Source organism: Ostrea edulis, chromosome 9, assembly GCF_947568905.1.
Source record: "Ostrea edulis chromosome 9, xbOstEdul1.1, whole genome shotgun sequence".
NCBI lineage: Eukaryota > Metazoa > Mollusca > Bivalvia > Ostreida > Ostreidae > Ostrea > Ostrea edulis.
Window position 1 is genome coordinate 44905365 of NC_079172.1, and position 20097 is coordinate 44925461.

Here is a 20097-nt window from a genome sequence, read left to right on the forward strand (position 1 = left end):
TTCATTTTCGGACTGATAACAAGAGAAGGCATCAAATTGATTTAAAAGTCGTTGGGTTTCCATATTTAACAAACAAAATCGAGATATTCTATTTTCAGCGTTTCTAGTATATAAACATGTTCTTAGCTAGGAAAGCAGCCTTAATAACTGGGTCAACCAGTGGGATTGGACAAGCCACGGCCAAACTTCTGGCATCCAAGGGATGCTCCGTTATTGTAACGGGTTCAAGATCACCCGAAAACGCCCAAGAACCTTTACAGGACATTCAAAGCGCGTAAGTAACATGTAGAGCATTCAATTTATAGTACAAAATATTGACTGATCCGTACATTTTATCATCGCGATATCTGCGAATAATGATGAAAATCAAACTTGTAAAACGACCCAGAAACCGACCTAGATAAATCAAATACCCTACCATTAACTTCAAAGTTCTAGGTCTTACGTAATTTGCATGAGTCATATTGCTAGTAAACGATGGTACACTGCGTGTTAAGAACCCAGTCCATAAATTACGGAAGCCGGTAGGTGCCACGATATAGAATTAATATAATTGACGGCTGCCTCATAATCTATACATGGCGGCTGCCAATTGAAAAAACCCTCACATAATTCACTTCGTAGTGCTGAGTTATCGTTTCTTAAAAAGAGTAGAATCGTATGCAGACACCTAGCATAGTTTTTCAAAGTGTCTGGACAGCCGGAGAAGAATTTGTCTTTTAAAATCGTTCTCAAGCATAAAAGAAACTTAAACCTAAACAATTTTAAACAATTGTCTTTTGCCCAAACTTCATATTCCTTAATTGGAAAGGGGATGCTTTGTTTGACCTTCAATTCATCAGTTCATTCAAGGTTACATTCTTGCCATTCATTACTACCACCAAACGAGTGGGGTGGGGACCAAGCCCCCAATATATCTTATTTTGCACGTGAAAATAACTTAATTTGCACGAAAAATGAACGTTTTAAAAAAAGTGGAGGGATTTGGCGAAAACACAGTTCCACTGTTCAGCGTTCCAAGAAGGTTGCGGTGCGGGGATCGAGAGTTGACCCCGGGGCTACTGCGGGACGGTTTCCTGCGGGACGGTTTCCTGCGGGACTGGTTTCCAGGTACAGCTGTATATGCCATCATCAGTCTAACTTTATGACATAAACGACGGCAGAACTAAAAGATTCAAGTTGATTACAGCCATTTCGCAGTTTTTATTAAATAAGTGCAAAACATACCCAGAGAATTAAGTTATGTCTTACATGTTAACATGTAATTCAAGTAGGAACGTCCGATTCATCATGACGTTATATGATTTCGTGGGATTTTAGCCAGTCTGTTTAGGAGAACATCTGCGAAGCTTTGGTGATATTGTTGGTAATGCCATGTCATTTACGATCTGTTTGTTGTTATTTCTTCAAATTACTTACAAAGATTTTTTTGACAGGGCTGTTGGTAATGTACACTACATTCAATGTGATCTCCGGGAGAGTAACAACGTTCTAAATTTATGTAATCAAGCTGACCAGATATTCCCCGAGGGAATCGATATCCTTGTAAACAATGCCGGTAGGTAGAACTGTTTCTTCTATGAGTTTCTGTTATTCTTCCCTTTTCATTTACCTACCCGTATCTTCTCGTCTTGTATAATTGAAGTGAAGAAGTGCTGTCCTCTACCCATCCCCATTTTAGTCAGACATATCTTTTCTTCTTCTTCATAAAGGAAAATAATGTATAAATGAATATAGTCAATAACATTTTAAAGGACTAAAGCCATAAATCATGAAAAATGGCCCTGTTTCCAAAATTTAAAATCTTTTGGGGGTCAAAAGGCTACAAAATCTGCTTTTTAAAACAATTAATTTTATCCAATTTCCTCTACGCGTTTTCTTTCAACAGGCTTCTAAATATAGCAATGAAATGAATGCATTTGCGTTGTAACGTTATTTTGACGTCGTTGTATTGCTAAGGTAGTTAATTAATAGTATAAATTCTAATTAAAGTCTGCCCTAAGATTTCTTCTATAAATATAAAGTTTTATTTTCAAAGATTGACAGGGTCAAATCATGCAATTTTGGCTTTAGTCCTTTAGAATGAGAGAAAAAAACACGATCAGAGATGTCTTACAAGACTATAACTTTGCCGGTTAGGACTCAGCAAATAACTACACGAGGATACTACTGAAAACTTATATGTAACAATCGCAAATGTTCATCGAAATAGAAAATGGAATTTAAAAAATGATGCATCTCTATTTAGTAAGGACAGTAGATGATATATATATTTCAGGCGTGCAACATGTAGGCCCTGTAGATGAGATGCCTTTGGAATTTTGGAACGAAATTATACAAGTGAATTTGACAGTTCCATTCATGTTGTGCAAACATGTAATTCCATCTATGAAGAAAAAAGGTGACAATTACTATTATTATACTTTCACTGGTGACAGTTGTTCTAGATTTTAATGTTACCCGCAACTACATACACTATTGATATGTTATATATGTGTAGCCGTCTACTTGTACAAATTCTGATCGGTATTTAAACAGAACAGTGATAAATGTTTTAAAATTTGAAATTGATAAATTTCAGAATGTCGCAGTCTCGTTTTACAAATTCTATGGTCATTATATAATGATCTAGTTTGCAATTTAGAAACAAGCTATCACTGGGTTGAATGTTGTCTGGCATGTTTAACACCTATTGTTCAGCCGTTCATGACGTGGTAATTTTGACTAAGGATTACTTTGTTTATCTGATCGAGGCGAGTGTGACCGGTCAACAGGAAATGCTTAGTCAAACTAGGAACCTGATTCCACCTCTTGTACATATCCAGGGTCCGTGTTTGCCCGTCTAATTTTATATCCCCTATGGGATTTATGAGATCGATCAATGTTCGTTATCTCCATTTCTTCATGTATACAACCGAATGTTCAACAGCAAAACGATTACCACATTTAGATCAGAATGAATTTACTAAGGCGATAATCAGTTTGCTCTTGTCCATACCTTTCTCTATATATCTACACTATTGGAAAGAAAACTTAACATTTATTAGGTAATTATACTGTCCAGAAGTTTTATTTAATGTCCAAGTAAATAATATTCTGTTCTATTACAGGTTGGGGAAAAATCATTAACATTTCATCAGTATTGGGACTTTTGGCCCATTGTAATAAGTCGCCGTATATTACATCAAAGACGGGCCTAGTTGGACTCACGCGGGTAATATACATACATGTAGATTAGCATAGATTTTCTTTGGAGAAATTGTGAGTAGTTTTTTCTAATGCCTCCTACTCTCATTTGGTACAATGTGCTTGGTAACGATAAGAATTATGAATACATTCCACTGTGCTTTTGATTTTATTCTTGTATTAGGCTGTTGCTATGGATACAGCGGCCTTTGGAATCACATGCAATGCCATTTGCCCAGCATGGACCAACACACCACGTATGTTTTAGTAAACGCATCAAAATATTGTATTTGTGCGTCAGCCATTAGACTAGTGAAATCATTTGTACTCCCATAGACACAAAGAATAAATGCCAATATTTTCACGACCTTAAATCAGTATAAAGGGTGAATCATATGCATGTATAATCCAGAACTTCATTGATGAAATTAGCATGGGGAATTCATACGACACATACTGTATGTGTTCCGTTTTGTTGTGTGTATTTCATTTGGAAATGTTGACTTCTTGAGGGAGAAATTGTGACCAAATTTCAACGTGATACATGCATCCGTTACGGAAAAAGGTCCTGAAAACATAATAGCATGCAGTATCTACAAAATTTAGTGTTTACTTCTGCCCGATAAATTCAAAATTTAAACATGACACTGTTTTTATACACCCTTCGTCAGATAAATTTTGAATTTACTAGGCGTAAGTAAATAATAAATTTGGTAAAAACTGCATGTGCGTGCCACTCTGTAAATTCAAAATTAATAACGTGAAACTATGTATAATGCGGCAAAATGCGTCAATAACATACGGTATGTAGCATTATATAATTAGATAAGAAATAAGCAACTATTTACATCAACCACAAACCACAGGCAATTGCATCGCTTGGAGTCGAATTTACTACTAAAAAGTACTCTTTAATAGTAAATTCGACCCCAAACGATGCAGTTGCCTGTGCCATAAACGTACCAGTTTAATGCCAGATAACACTATTCGGATTCATCAGAAAGTATGACAATTAACTTGACCTTTCCTAACGCTCCCAACTTTGATTTATTTTGATCCAAAAACCTATACTCTCATGGTTCTAAATAATCTTAAAATCCAAAAATAACTATGTTTCAAATTACATGTATGAAGTCTGGCATTGATTGGTTGACTATATATTTGTATATCAATAAAATGTTACAAAGATATTCCGGCACTTCGAATTTCATAGAAGTTTTAGTCATAAACTTTTTTTATGTACAAAATGTAATTGACATTATTTGTAAATTAATAGTTACACGGCCGGAGTTTTATCTTATATTATATTGTTTTATAATATGTTGTACGGTGTGACCGTTGAGACGAGCGAAGCCTAGTGACATCTTGCAACAAGACTTATAGACGTTTTATCCGCCTCTTTATTTAACGCGGGAAATATCATGCGGTGGATGTAAACAGTTACATTGTGACATCATATTAGCGACAATTTTCTTCTCCTTTCAAACCAAGCAAACACAAAACGTTTGAGGCTATGAGAAATCTTGTCTGGAATTTAAAACATTTATGGTACTTTCTAAACAATCTAATTATTTTAATTACGGGATTGTCAATGAAGTATACCGCAGTGACGGCGACATTTTTCCAGAAGCATTATGGGTGATACTCATCTTTTTTCAACTGATAAAGAGCAAATCACGTGACTCATATGTGTAATCATTGGAGCGAGCTCGTCGCGTCGCTTCGCGACGCGAGCTTCGCTCGCTAATATGTTGTACGGTGTGATCGTTGAGACGAGCGAAGCCCATTTAAAACATCTTGCAACGACTTATAGACATTTTATCCGCCTCTTTATTTAACGCGGGAAATAATATGTTTTACGGCGTGACCGTGTTTGAGGACAAAAACAAATTTTGGCATTGGTATCCATATCCAAAACAGAACAAAAACAACCCGAAGTTAGCACGAGGACGGAGCTGTATCAAAACATCCTAATTTTGGATATTTGATCCGCCTATATATTGAACGCGGGAAATATAACGCAATCGATGTAAACAGTACATTGTGACGTCATATTCAGCGTCGTTATTTAGCAAATTTACAAACAGCGTTTGAACCACAACAACAAATATGGCGTTAATGGTGGAGTGATTATATATGATTAAGAAAATAAGATTTACATGCTTTTACGAATTTTATGTAACATCTCAGAACGACGTGAACTAGGGTAGACGAGATTCAAAATGGAGAAATACATGTCCACGCGATAGTATTCGAATCGACGCCATTAGTACCAAAAGTTTCAAGTTCCATAGGTATGGTTTAGTTTTTCATTGTTTTCCTATATTTTCCTTTTAAACATGTATATACGTGTTACCTATAGGGAGAGCTCCGCTCTCACGGCCCTTCGGGCCGTGAGAGGGCTTCGCCCTCTATCATGCAGTGGATGTAAACAGTTACATCGTGACGTCATATTAGCAACAATTTCTTCTTCTTTCAAACCAAGCAAACACAAAACGTTTGAAGCTATGAGAAATCTTGTCTGGAATTTCAAAACGTTTATGGTACTTTCTAAACAATCTAATTAATTTAATTACGGGATTGTCAATGAAGTATACCGCAGTGACGGCGACATTTTTCCAGAAGCATTGTGGGTGATACTCATCTTTTTTCAACTGATAAAGAGCAAATCACGTGACTCATATGTGTAATCATTGGAGCGAGCTCGTCGCGTCGCTTCGCTCGCTATTAATTGCAAAATTTTAAAATGGAAAAACATTCCCAATGTAGAAAATAAATAACGAAATTCACATTCTAAAGTTGTAGTACCTGAGGCCAAGATACATGCTGAAAAAATGAACATGTCGCTGGAAGATGCAAAGGTATGAAAATTACCGTGTTCCTGGTAAAGTAATATTTCTAAAATATTATGTTTATATCAAATGAATTATACTTCGCATATTTCATTGTAGAAAGACTTGTTCACAAAAGATTCACCATCAGGAAAAGCAACTGAACCATCACAGGTGCGTGGATTTTCCATTTCATGCACAATCCCATCCCTAACATTAAGTCTGGGGATTTAATTTTTGCTACATGTAGCCTTGAATACCGATAATGTTTTTAAGTACATGCATTCAAACTGTTAGCTAATTGTTAAATTCAAGAAGGACGTTAAGCATTCAATATTTTCTAGAACAGTTTATTTCCAGAGTATTCGAGGATGCTCAATTTCGTACAATGTAGCCGAATACCCGAGATTATTTATGTTTGTACAGTATCATTGTTAGTGAATTCTTAAACCTTGACATGAAAGAAGTGAAAGTCTTCGAAATTGAATGATTACACAGTATTGTATATGTGACACCACAATACACAGTGTAGTACTCGGTCCATAGAATCGCGGCACAGTGTTATATATTATATACCTATTTACTGGATATGAGGACAAAAGCAAGTTTATTGTCCTCCAAGACAGCAACTATTTCCTGAGGCGCAGCCGAGGGAAATAATTGCTGTCGAGGAGGGGGGGGGGGTCAATTTTGCTATATTGTCCGAATAGTCAGTACATGTAAATGGGTGTTTTATTATACCAATTCAAAGTTGACTTTACTTGTGTCGGACATACCAAAGTGAAGTTTACCCGTCTCCATTGTCGTTTGGTAAACTGACTAGAGTTATCGGGCTTTGACCTCACAGATTTGATAATACTAGAGATATTCCGAAAAAGAAAACGCGGGAAAATATAGGCATATGGGCAGATAGTTCAGAAACTATTTCACGGCTAGCTTTATCCAGAAGAAGGAATTTATTCACCTAACATTTATATAGCAAAATCGTTCTGAGGTATAACAGCAACTGTGGTATGTGTTTATTATATGGACAACAGTATAATACGGTGGCATATCGTATTAATGAAGATCTTTTAATTGTTTGTAGATCGCTGGTATGGTTCTCTTCTTGTGTTCCCCTGATGCTGATAATATGACAGGAACCGCCATTCCCATGGACGGAGGAGAAACCATACATTGATTTAATAGTATTTTTTAAATTAGTATCTGCTTATGATCAATGTGGTTTTATCCTGATTTCTTGAAATACCAATATTTGTTGATTTTGTAGCTATTTCAAACCAGGAAAGCGAGTTATGAACAGAGTACTAGTTAAACAACGCAAATAAAAAGTTAAACAGTGCTCCGAGTTGAGAGTAAAACGGTCGCATATGCAACTTTACGATGGAGATCATTATTCGGGTTACATATTTACCAAAATGACAGGGTTAAGAAGCAACATAAATACAGAAAATATTTAAAAACAACGAATCAGAATGTGCGACTTCTGAAAACAAAAGCCCTATATCAAAAACAAATATAAAGGAAAGAAAGAGCTCTGGTAATTTTCAAATGGCTACAAGAACGTTCGTGGTTAGTGAATATAAATGGAAAATGTTTTGCAGACTATGAAGCTCACCGCCTTAGTATTATTCCTCAGGATGAAATGGTGAAGAAAACGAATAATGATCAATTCATAACTATAAAAATACATAAAATAACAGCAGAACAAACACGGACCCCTGGATATACCAGAGGTCGGATCAGGTGTCTAGGAGATGTAAGCATACCCTGTCGACCATATTTCTCGACTGGGTAAACGGATTAATCTGTAGTCAAAATCAGTATGTACAAGAACTGCCGCAATTGATATGAAACATGTCAGACAGCATTTTGCTCAATGGTAGGTTGTATTGGTCAATTTGTATTGTTAGAAGGACCATAGGAGTTGCAAAACACTAATTTCAAACGAGACTGTTCAAACCCCAGTAACATCAACGTATTTGTCAGTAGCCACTTTAATTAAAACCAGACTTCTTTGATCCGCGCCGTATACTCTGTTTAAGACTACACGGCGCGGATCTAAGAAATATGATTTTAATTAGATTGTGACAGTAGCCTGTCTCAATTTAAAAACTGACCATACGTAGAACAAACTCTTGTGTATCGAATCGATAGAAAAACATAACACTATATTCAGATGATAATGGAATATTGCTACATCCCGTTTGTCATAAAGTAGTTATCCGAAGAGTCCTAACCGGCAGAGTTAGTATATACAGGACGGTGAAGCCAGCACAATCAAATGGACAATTGTCTGATTTTGCCACGACCGCGTGCACGTTTTTCACGTTTGAAATGTGACAGTTCGCAGAAGTCAACTTCGCTAGCTAAGTAGTTTCAGTTCACTCCTGTCCGCTTCCCATGGTGCGTCGTACCCGGAAGGTCGTGAGTTCGAATCACGCTCGTGCTATGGCCGCGTCAAACCAAAGCAATATTCCATTATCACCTGTGTATGGCGTTTATATCTCTCAACTGATTCGATACGCAAGAGCTTGTTCTGCGTATAATAAGTTTTTAAATCGAGGCAAGGTACTGACAAACACGTTCATGGTATAGGGGTTTCAACAGTCTCGATTGAAGTCAGCATTTCACAAATTATATGGTCGTTATAACGATCTAGTTCGTCAATACAACCTATCATTGGGTCAAATGCTGTCTGACATGTTTAATACCAATTGTTAGGCCGTTATTGGCACACTGATTTTGACTACGGATAACTCCGTTTACCTGGTCAGGATATAGGGCTCACGGTGGGTGTAACTGTTCGACAGGGGATGCTTACTCCTCCTAGGCACCTGATCCCACCTCTGGTGTGTCCAGGGGTCCGTGTTAGTCCAACTATCTATTTTGTATTGCTTATAGGAGTTATGAGATTGATCACTGTTCGTTATCTTCACCTTTCAGAAGTAAACATACATATGTAGTTAGTGACTGGCCCTTCTCCAAACGCTCGGGATTTAGAAGTGAGAATCGCGAGTGTTTCGGATATGACCTTAAAACCAAAAGTCCCTTGTCATTGTGACACGTTGATTTAAAGATCCCTCACTGGTACGGTCCTGACCACCAAATATAGGTCTAAACTTGTGGTACCTTGCCTAGTGTTGGTAAAAAATGCTTGAAGACAAACAAATGAAAACATAAAATGGACACGATATATGAAATAAAAACTACTTGATCAAGGAGTTAGCCCTTATTTATATGCAACGACGTTAAGGCCCGGTCACACAGCGCTTTACGGCTTAATCACGGCCAAAACCCGTCAAAAAGTGGTCTCCTGTGAAGCAGACGATGTTGTTCGCGTTGATGTCGAGTTTAAGACGAGCTACAGTCGATTTATAGACGTGGTAGGACGCGGGGAGAAATCGGAACGGCGTCGGACGCGGCAAAAAGTTTTGAACTGCTCAAAAGTTTAGCCCGCGGACAACCACGGGCGGCACACGTGGTAAAGACATGCAACACACGTGAAACAAACGTGATAATCCGTGTTCCGGCAGTGATTAAAACTTGGGGAGACGCAGTAAGACGCGAAAGTTTAGCGGTCTATCACGGGAAGAGCACGGTCATCAGACGGGTGTTACGCGTTGGTATCAAGGGAAATAGCGTGTGTTTTGCGGCTTATCAGTGACAAGTGGATTTTTCCGCGTACATAGACGTGGTTAGCCGTGCTTAGGCAGTGCTTCAGCAGTGGAACAGCCGCCGACAGCCATACCCCGTACAAAGCACGGCCAAGCCAACATTGACCAAAAATTACCACTTACGACCACGTCCACCAGATTTTCATAACTTTTTGTACGTGATTTAGACGTGGAATGCTGTGTGACCGGCCCTTTAGTCTCAACGCTGTGACAAATATTTAAAAAATGCTGGAGTTCCTCATTGATAGTACTCACAGTCTTTGGTGATTAGGTTTTCTTAAACAAATTGTGGGAATTCCCATGGGCAAGAATTGTGCTACTTTAATGGCTGACCTGTTTTTGTATTCACGAGACAGAATTTATTCAAAAGCTTCCACATGAGAAGAAAAAAATCTCTTACTGTGACCTTCAGCTCGACATTCAGACGTTTCCAACATTCTCGTTTGACGTCTTAAAGGGAAAGGCAACCCTAACCACATAGTTGCTTTTATGAATAAAGTATTACTTACTGATATCGTAATTGACAGTCTTTAACAACAAAAATCATTGCTTAACAATTAAATCAATATTAATCTATCATGTATTTTAAATTACCCGCCGCTAAGAGAGTGGCCATTGAAGGTTAATTTATGATGTCACACCGTCTATTCCGGTTTGTTTCATCAGCAGCACTGTAAACATGACAAGTCACGAACAGTTAAGTTTGGAGCCGTATAGATTTGAGCCCGTTCTTTTGCAAGAAGAAATTGAGAAAAGAAGACGTTCAGTCAAGTCGCAGACGGTAAACGTTCTTCATACAGATGTCTTGAACCTCACTTGTCATTACGCAAATGATGGATCCACAGTTTACGTAGTCTTTTCATTTCAAACCAACCTTTTTTCACATCTCCCCTTCGCATTAGTGTAATTAACTGCTTGCCAGGAAGGCATCAACCTATTTATTCGTAAGATCTACCACATGCATATCTTTGATTATCTCAGAGGTGCTTGGGTTCAGGACCCCCCCCCCTCCCCTCCGAATAAGCTACATGAGTTGATTTAATTAATTTTTTGTTGAAAATATTTCTAATGTATGTCAACGTCTTGCATACCCATAACGTCCAAAATACATGTAATTCAAAATAAGCCCTTTAAAAAAATACCCTCAATGGTTATTATAAGTTCTGTTGTAATAACCAGTGAGGATATTTTTTTTTTTAAAAGGCTTATTTTGAATTATTTTGGACTTAATGGGTATGAAAGACGTTCATTAGAAATATGTCCAAGAGAAAAAAATTAAATCAACTCATGTAGCTTATTCGGAGGGGGGGGGGGGTCCTGAACACAAGCACCTGTGGATGATCTTAGAATCTAATCAAAACCGGAACAGACGGTGTGACGTCAAATTATTAATTTCTGTGGTCTTAAATACAAAAGAGTTACACATCATGGCAGCGTCTATAGATCGCGGGAATTTCAACTTTTGACGTTTTCAAATCAGTACTGAAGCTTATCTAGGCCATATATCAACAGAATTGTATGACAAATCTTTATTATATGATTAATCCTATCATTTATCATGTAAAAATCTTTTGGGTTTCCTTTCTCTTTAACTATAAGAATTCTCACATTTATTCGTATCTCAATTATATATATCCTATTGAAATCGAAATAAAAGACACCAATCACTCATTTAATTAAATATATCTTAGTGAACTCGAAATAAAAGACACCAGGGAGTCTCTTATGTACACAATTTACGGAACATATACGTCAACGGCGAACTAATAGCTCAACTTAATGACAAACGGGATTACTTTAATTAGCTTCTCCATTGTACGTCTCAACTTCCCATACATTGAATTCATCTGCACATATGATGATTTTGTCTTTCAACTGATTCGATACGTGATACATATAGCACGTTCTGCGTTTGATCAAGATAGACTACTGACAAATAAGATGATGCTACAGGGATTTCAACAGTCTCATTCAAAGTGATCAACATTTCGCTAACTTTATGATTGTTATAATGATCTAATTGCAATCACAACATTTTACCTGACGTGTTTCATTCTAATTGTTGGGACGTTATTTACATACCGATTTTGACTACAGATTACTCCGTTTACATGATGAAGATATAGGGACCACGGTCAGTGTCAACAGGTGAGTTCGTGTTTGCCATACCCTCGACTTTGTATTATGTTATTTATTAATTTCATCACTCTTATCTTCATTTTCTAATTGTACCTGGCCAACACAAATATTTTAAATGTATTTTGAAGTGATACTATTATAGCTGTATATGTGCCTCTCTCTCCGTGTTATAGATTTCCCCTTCATCTAGTATTATAGAAATCTACACCATGTCAAATCATTAAACTAAAGGCGATACAAACCCGTGAAATTCTGTTCGTATCAACTAAACATGCAGGGTGAGCTCACGGATTTCCAACCCGTCATAAAAAGTAGGTACAATGTATATTGTATTGAAAAACTGTAATGACAGTTATCAGAATGTTCTACTGTGGTTTGATAATAGTTTTTACAGAGAACAATATTTATCTTTACGTTGCAATAGAAAGGAATAGATATGCTGTCAGAACAATATACAAGATGAGAAAGATCCAGAAGGCCAAAAGGTCTATTGCAGACGTCACATCCTTCCATTCAACTGTGTGGCCTTTCTTAATTTCTTCCTCGAGCGTTTCCTGATAATTGTTAGCTCGATCGTCCTTCTCTGGCGTGGGAGAAATCATCAAATTCTTTGAAGGTCGACATGACTTAGAACACCGCAAGCATTTATCAACTTTTACCATTATTTCAAATACTTTTGACAAGGGAACTGTCTCATCTCTGTGATGCAAACGAATTTGAAAGGCTGTGATCACCAACACCATCACTCCCATTGTCATCTGAAGCAAAATATAGATCGTTAGAACAGGAGTACTGTCTGAACTAACTGGCAGCTGGGCACTAATGATGGTTAAAAATACTGCGAAAGACAGGAAGACAGTCATTGCATATGACATCTTTTCTCCTGCATCAACGGGCAAGACGAAAACGAGAATAGTTAGGAGACCCAAGAACAAGATTGGAGCAATAATGTTGAGCACATAGTAGAGAGGCTTTCTTTTTATGTGGACTGAAAACGTAACTTTGGATTCAGCTGAACTTTTGCTAACTTTAGCTTCCGTGTAAGTTATTTCCCAGACGCCACTCTCCTTATAGTTGGAAAGATCGATCCCTTCTGCAGACTTAAAAATCTCCACATCCTGTACTGTATAACTCCATACAACGAACACGATATCGCACACTTGTTTATCATACGGGAAATACTTCGTATCGACAGCACAGAGAGTTTGAAAGACCTGGAAAGGTTTCCAGAATACATTTCCATCACTAAGAATGTCGACGTAGTAGAAGTATCCTCCAAGCTCTTCAAACTTTTTGAATCCGTTTCCTAGCACCAGGTCTGGTTTCCAAATGTCGTTCTGAAAATAGGGTGGAAGTATTTTCAACATTAAAGAGAATAAAAGTAGTCCAGATGATATGGAGATTGATTTACTTAGGCGTTGAAAAGCAAAACTATTATGATTCGGTATCACGATGTACATGTATAGTACTAAGATTTTGAACGATCTGATGAATGAAAAGAAGTCTTAATTTCGCGTATAAATATGAATTAAATATTACCTATCTCGGTAACCCACTAACAATTCTTTTCTCTCCCTCTCTTTTATTTAAATATTGTCACAATTTACGTGTAGAAAACATAGGTGTTCAATATTACCATTAGTCATTTATTTACATGTATAAATAATCTACAATCTTGCCGACAATTCTTTAACTTGACGGTGAAATTGAAAACATATATGATTTGATTTGCACATATTTTATTGTATAGATGTAAAACGTATACGGTACCAATTTTGATGTTATAACAAAAGGATTGAGCACATGTTCGTAAAACTTAGAACGCTCTCTCCTATATGACAATTGGTCACATAAGATAATGTTCAAGAAATGAAACACAAAGGTATCAAAGGTCAAACGATGATTTGCTTTCATAAAGCAATTATATGATAAATCATATCTGTTGATGTGTATGTACAATTGATTAATATATACATGTATGTACAATTGATTAATATATGCATGTAGTACGTACAAAGTAATCGCTTTCAAAAATTCCATCAACTCAAAAACGACCAGAACTGAAGATAGGAAAATGAGTTTTCATTATCTATGGTACTGATTGCGTTATCTCCCCATAATAAAACATGCGTGTCTACTACATGTATATACAAATTATCCATTCTAAAAATAGCATTAAATAGGTCATTTCTTGGAGCGGTGTATTTTGCACTTGAGAAAAGGAAATGGTAAGCATCTTCTACTTTACCACAAGTATACAAAGGACTGTCAATTGTGTTGCATCTAAATAAATCTATATTCAATTCACAGTTGTGTCTTAATCTCGTATGGATTACGTTCCAATAGCGTTCTCCGAAAGAAAGAAAAAAAGGATGAAAGGTGCGATTTTTGGAGGCGTAAACACTTTTTAAACGAGCTTAGTGTCGTAGATTGCCTTATTCCCAGGGGCAAGATTCAGATTTTTTATTTCCTTAATCTATACAACTCATCGGTTATAAATACAAAATATTTACAAATATATACAAATAAGATAGTAGAGGGTGAGTAGACATACAGATACAATTTTGAGGATATAAAATCAATGCATTTCAACATACATATAACAATACACGTGAATAATATGTCGAAGCAAGTACAGAATTCATAAGTTACATGAAGATCGAAACTTTGTAGCCTGTTGTAGGAACTTTCCTAAATTCTTTTGTATTATTTACACTAAAGAAGTTTTACTAATTTAAAGACACTGGGTTTCTTGTAATAAATTTTTTGATATATTTAATTCTTAAACCGTTTTAAAAGGACATTTTAAAATAAAATTAGATTCGTCGTCTAACTCGTTTAGGTTACAAAATGTACAATTCCTATTACTTCTTGAAATATTTTTATGCCTGCCCTTCTCAATGTTCAAAGAATGTGAAGACGTCCGAATTTTTTTTTATATATTTCTTTCCATTGGGATCAATCGGTTTTTTAAGATAGGAATTCCATTCACGTACCCCTCTTTCTACAAAAGATGATTTATAGATGTTTAATTTGCATTTAGAAATGCCATAATTGTGCGATTGTCTGGTAATGTAATTTGATTCATGTGAACGAATATTTGGTAAGATTTCTTTCAGATACTCGGGTACTATATTGTGATAAATTTTGTACATAGTTTTTCTTAATTTTGTCAATCTTCTACCAATAAGTGGTTTCCACCCAGTTTCGAAACATAGAGATTCCCGTGATGCCAATGATTTAAGTTCAATAACTAATCTTGCTGCTGCTAACTGTAGTTTTCCAAGTTTTTCAGAATCTTGATTTGATCACCCACCCCATAATTCAGAGGCATATTCCAGCGGAGGTCTAATGAAAGTAGCAGCTAAAGTTTTCGAACAGACCTTGAACTGTAACTTTTTAAGTAGTCCAAGGTTTTTTATATAAGCATTGGCTAACAGCGAATCAATGTATGTTGACAATGTGAGTGATACCTACATGTAGGTATTTGTGTGTTGATACAAAATCTGAATTGCAATTTTGAAAATGTAAACAAGGGAAATATGTATTTTTCTTTTGTACTGAAGAAGACGGCTTTTGTTTTCGAAGGATTAAAACTTAACCATTGTTTAGACCATCGTTCAAGCCGAAGTAAATTCAACAGGCATTGGATATCATAAATATTGGTAGAACAATTCTGCAAAGAATTATCATCAGCGTAAAGCCTACATAAACTTGACATGTTTACAGCAACACCACTGACATATATCAAAAGTAAAAGATGACCTAATACGGACTCCAACATGTAAAGATTTGCAGTTATAGACATTATATTTCTGTGTTCTTAAATTTAAATAGCTTTAAAACCATTGCAATAAGTTACCACTCACTCCTTAAGTGTGTAGCTTAAAATGAAGTCTCTTATGCCATACACGATCAAAGGCCTTTGACAAATCACAAAACACCATACAGCAACATTTGCGGATTTTGCTATATGATCATATGTTTCAATAAACTGATAGAAAGTTGAATGACTAGGTAAAAAAAACCAGCTTGGTATTTGTAAAAAGGTCATCTAAGTGAAAATAATTTTATACATATTTAAATACATGTATAACACGTTCCACGATTTTACCAACACAATTCAACAATGATATGGGTCTAAAATTTGACAATACTGACGGGTTACCTTTTTTAAACAAAGGAAGTACGTTAGCTACCTTCCATTGTTTAGAAAAATGCACATTCTTTTAAAGAACGATTAAACAGAAAACACAAAAGGGGTTGAGACACAAAAAATTGTAGCCTCTAACATTTTATGGCTTCTTTTATCTGGCTCTACAGCCTTGTTGACCTGGAGAATAGAAAGTATGTCAATAATATCTTGCTCCACTATTTCAATACTATTGAATACACGATTACAAGATAAAGAAAATACTGGTAGTGTAGATTTATCTTCGTGTACTGATGAAATCGACGCACAATTTTTTTCAACGCTTCAACTTTGTCGGTATCGCTGTAAGTAAAACTTATACGGTACCAATTTTGATGCACCAGATGCGCATTTCGACAAATAATGTCTCTTCAGTGATGCTCAACCGAAATGTTTGAAATCCGAAATAACAATGAAGTTTTAGAGCTATTTTAGGGAAAACAGAGTGCCAAAAAAGTGGAGTCAAATTCGTCTATATGTAATGTGTACATCACCATTTCCTTTAATATCCTAAAGCGATGGTATTTGGGTCCTGGGTTTAGTTTTAAATATATCTTTCAAAAGTTTCCAATACATTTTAGAACTTTTGATACTTGCATCAGTAAGGTTGGCTTCTATATTAATATAATACTAGTAGTTTGATATCGCTACTTTTTCATATTGTTAACGTTGTTACGTAGATTTTAAAAAAAAAATATCCCAATCTGAATAATTTTTTGTTTTGAGCACTTTACTTCTCGTATATATCCAGAGAACGTGTTTAAAACATGTTCCTGTCTACATGTACATATCGATACCTGAATTAGGGGGTTACTAAACGTGTCCATAAAAAATGGCACATACTTGGTGTAAACTGTACCAGCCAAGGAGTTTCAAGGATCATTGAATACCTTCATTATTAGCTTTACTATATTTTCAGATCAAGTTAACGATGTGATTTCATTTTGCAGGTGGATAAAGGGTCAGATTATAATTGGGGATTACTTTTATATATATATATATATATATATAGACATGGGCACGGAGGTACAACAAATAACAATAAGCGTCTGGAGATTTTTAAAAAATGAAAGCGCTTACGTTTTACAACGTGTTGTCATATCTTATTTAATATTTTACTAGTACCTATTGATTACCGGACACTGAGGCAATTTTTCACATTTGGATATATATATATATATATATATATATATATATAAGTGATCAATTTTTTTTTGGTTCTTCATATGTCCTGGATAACATCCAAGTACTATCTTTTGGTTAGAAACTTTGTTTTAAAGGATTATATTTATTTTACATTTTCATTTATATGTAACAGGAAACAGCATTTCGGCCTGTAGCTCAAAGTTTAATGAGACCATTTTACAATTAATGGTTGGAAAGGCTCGAGAGCTGAAAGATCGTCCTCTTCCAAAATGTGAATCTATTTGGGCAACTGTTTGTAGGGAGAAACACATCATAGATAGCATGGAAAAGTTTACAATTTTAAAAAACCCATAGTCCTGGTATAGGAAGATACCTGTACTATGTTAATGGCAGTAACTACAGTGCGTGCTTAGTACTCGCATTCGTAATTTGCTTTTCTGAGGACAACAAAACGTTTACCGCTATGTACATTCGCACTGATATAAACCCTATAACCGCTCTGTACGCTAAGCATTCATATAGTGAAAAATTCATTTCACAGTTTTGGTCGAGACCGATGGCTGATTTGGTCTGTACCCCCATTATCCGCGCGTAACTCGAGAAGAAACGATAAATGATAGATTTGCAATTTAAATCGGAGAAGTCTGGCCATATACATGTAATATGCATATATATTAAAGAGGGAAAACCAATACGTGCTTAATAAACGATTGCGGTTATCTGTTCATTTGAATTTATCATTGTCAGACTAAAATAACGAAACATCTACAGTAACTGCATTACATTAATTGGGCATATCGTATTATTACATTGTACTTTAACATAATTAATGATTAAAGTATCATATTATATTATAAAAAAGGTCTCTCCGTTCTATTCTCGACTCGATGGATGATCATCATGATGAAGCATGACTGGAAGATGGATTCACTTGATTATTTTCATGCGAATGTATCATTCAGCGCACCTGGTCAGGTGCGATACTACTGTAGTGATTGGATCAATGGATAAGGCATCGTAAAAGCTCCCTTTTTCTCTTGAACTTTTTTTGTTGTGTGATGTTAAAGAGCGTTGAAAATAATCAATGATGGATGATAAAAGATTGTAGCTCTAGAATCTTAAACAAATTGAAGACGGGGAAAACCACATTGATACGCGATATTTTTTATCTGCATTAGTTGAACTTGGTAATGATTGTGGTGCATATATATATATATATATATATATATATATATATATATATATATATACATGTATATATATATATATGTATATAAATATATACTTGTCAAGAAATTCCTAGCAAAATCTCCGGTATAGAAAAATCGTTATAAATCAGTGACCGCAATTAAAAGATAAGCGACGGCTACTATTAATCAGCATGTAATATGGTCCTATTGAAGCCAACGAATTCAGACCGGACGGGATTTCTTGGCATGGTCATGATTTTTGAGTATTCAACTAAAACACTCAAATAACCCTATGCCGGCTTATTTGGTCGGTTTTTGAAAATTATTTTTGCACATTAATGGCTAAAATTACAAATTGTGCCCCCCCCCCTCCCCCCCTTGCGCTTGATCTCTAAGGAAGGATATCATAACATATTTTGAATGAATCGTTAGAGAAAGTTGTAATTTATCACTTGTTAAAATTGATGCCAATAACGCGCTAATGCCGAATAACGCTGTTGGAAATGCTCATTGTTACCCGTCTCGTCTGCCGACAACGCAAAAACAAGAGACCCATGGGCCACATCGCTCACCTGAGTCACCTTGGCCCATATCTAAATACTTTCCATATATATTTGCATGTAAACACTTAGTCCCTATTATGGCCCCAACTACCCCTGGAGGCCACGATTTTTGCAAACTTGAATCTACACTACGTCAGAAAGCTTTCATGTAAATGTCAACTTCTTTGGCCCAATGGTTCTTGAGAAGAAGATTTTTAAAGATTTTTCCTATATTTGTATGTAAAACTTTGACCCCCCCCCCCTTGTGGCCCCATCCTACCCCCTGGGGCCATGATTTGAACAAACTTGAATCTGCACTATGTCAGAAAGTTTTCTTGTAATTATCAGCTTTTCTGACTCAGTAGTTATTGAGAAGAAGATTTTTCCTATATATTTGTATGTAAAACTTTGACCCCCCCCCCTTGTGGCCCCATCCTACCCCCTGGGGGCCATGATTTGAACAAACTTGAATCTGCACTATGTCAGAAAGTTTTCTTGTAATTATCAGCTTTTCTGACTCAGTAGTTATTGAGAAGAAGATTTTTCCTATATATTTGTATGTAAAACTTTGACCCCCCCCACTTGTGGCCCCATCTTACCCCCTGGGGGCCATGATTTGAACAAACTTGAATCTGCACTATGTCAGAAAGTTTTCATGTAAAAATCAGCTTTTCTGGCTTAGTGGTCCTTGAGAAGAAATTTTTTAAAGTTTTCCCTTATATATTTGTATGTAAAACTTTGATCCCCCTTGTGGCCCCATCCTACCCCCGGGGGCCTTGATTTGAACAAACTTGAATCTGCACTATGTCAGAAAGTTTTCATGTAAAAATCAGCTTTTCTGGCTTAGTGGTTCTTGAGAAGAAGATTTTTATAGATTTTTCCTATATATTTGTATGTAAAACTTTGATCCCCTATTGTGGCCCCATCCAACCCCCGGGGCCCATGATTTGAACAAACTTGAATCTGCAATATGTCAGGAAGCTTTCAGGTAAATTTCAGCTCTTCTGGTCCAGTGGTTCTTGAGAAGATCTTTAAATGACCCCACCCTATTTTTGCATTTTTGTGATTATCTCCCCTTTGAAAGGGATATGGCCCTTCATTTGAACAAACTTGAAAGCCCTTCACCCAAGGATGCTTTTGGCCAAGTTTGGTTGAAATTAGCCCAGTGGTTCTGAAGAAGAAGATAAAATTGTG

General features: G+C 36.1%; 2 protein-coding genes across 5 annotated transcripts in view; one reads left to right on the top strand and one right to left on the bottom strand.

The window, feature by feature from the left end:
• Positions 1-14138, top strand: LOC125658238 (D-beta-hydroxybutyrate dehydrogenase-like). Of its 3 annotated transcripts, XR_007363661.2 has the most exons (11): positions 1-274; positions 1437-1558; positions 2279-2401; positions 3111-3214; positions 3371-3443; positions 5986-6047; positions 6138-6191; positions 7105-7204; positions 11792-11842; positions 12024-12144; positions 12258-14138. XR_007363661.2 is itself a non-coding variant. In XM_048889425.2 (8 exons), the coding sequence occupies exons 1-8, from the start codon at positions 117-119 to the stop codon at positions 7195-7197; spliced, it is 789 nt and encodes a 262-aa protein (XP_048745382.1). In that variant the 5' UTR covers positions 2-116; the 3' UTR covers positions 7198-7358. The 3 variants fall into 3 exon arrangements, 1 of the variants encoding a protein (XP_048745382.1); XR_007363662.2 differs by lacking the exon at positions 12258-14138 and having other exon boundaries at positions 12007-12143; XM_048889425.2 differs by lacking the exons at positions 11792-11842; positions 12024-12144; positions 12258-14138 and having other exon boundaries at positions 2-274; positions 7105-7358.
• The window catches only part of LOC125658231 (acetylcholine receptor subunit alpha-like), a 16103-nt gene continuing 8164 nt past the window's right edge, over positions 12159-20097 (bottom strand). Inside the window, exon 2 of one of the 2 annotated variants that reach the window (XM_048889409.2) lies at positions 12159-13170. In XM_048889409.2, coding sequence (XP_048745366.1) covers positions 12244-13170 — 927 coding nt within the window. In that variant the 3' untranslated portion in view covers positions 12159-12243. The remainder of the gene's footprint in view (positions 13171-20097) is intronic. The other variant, XR_007363660.1, reaches the window with a different exon arrangement.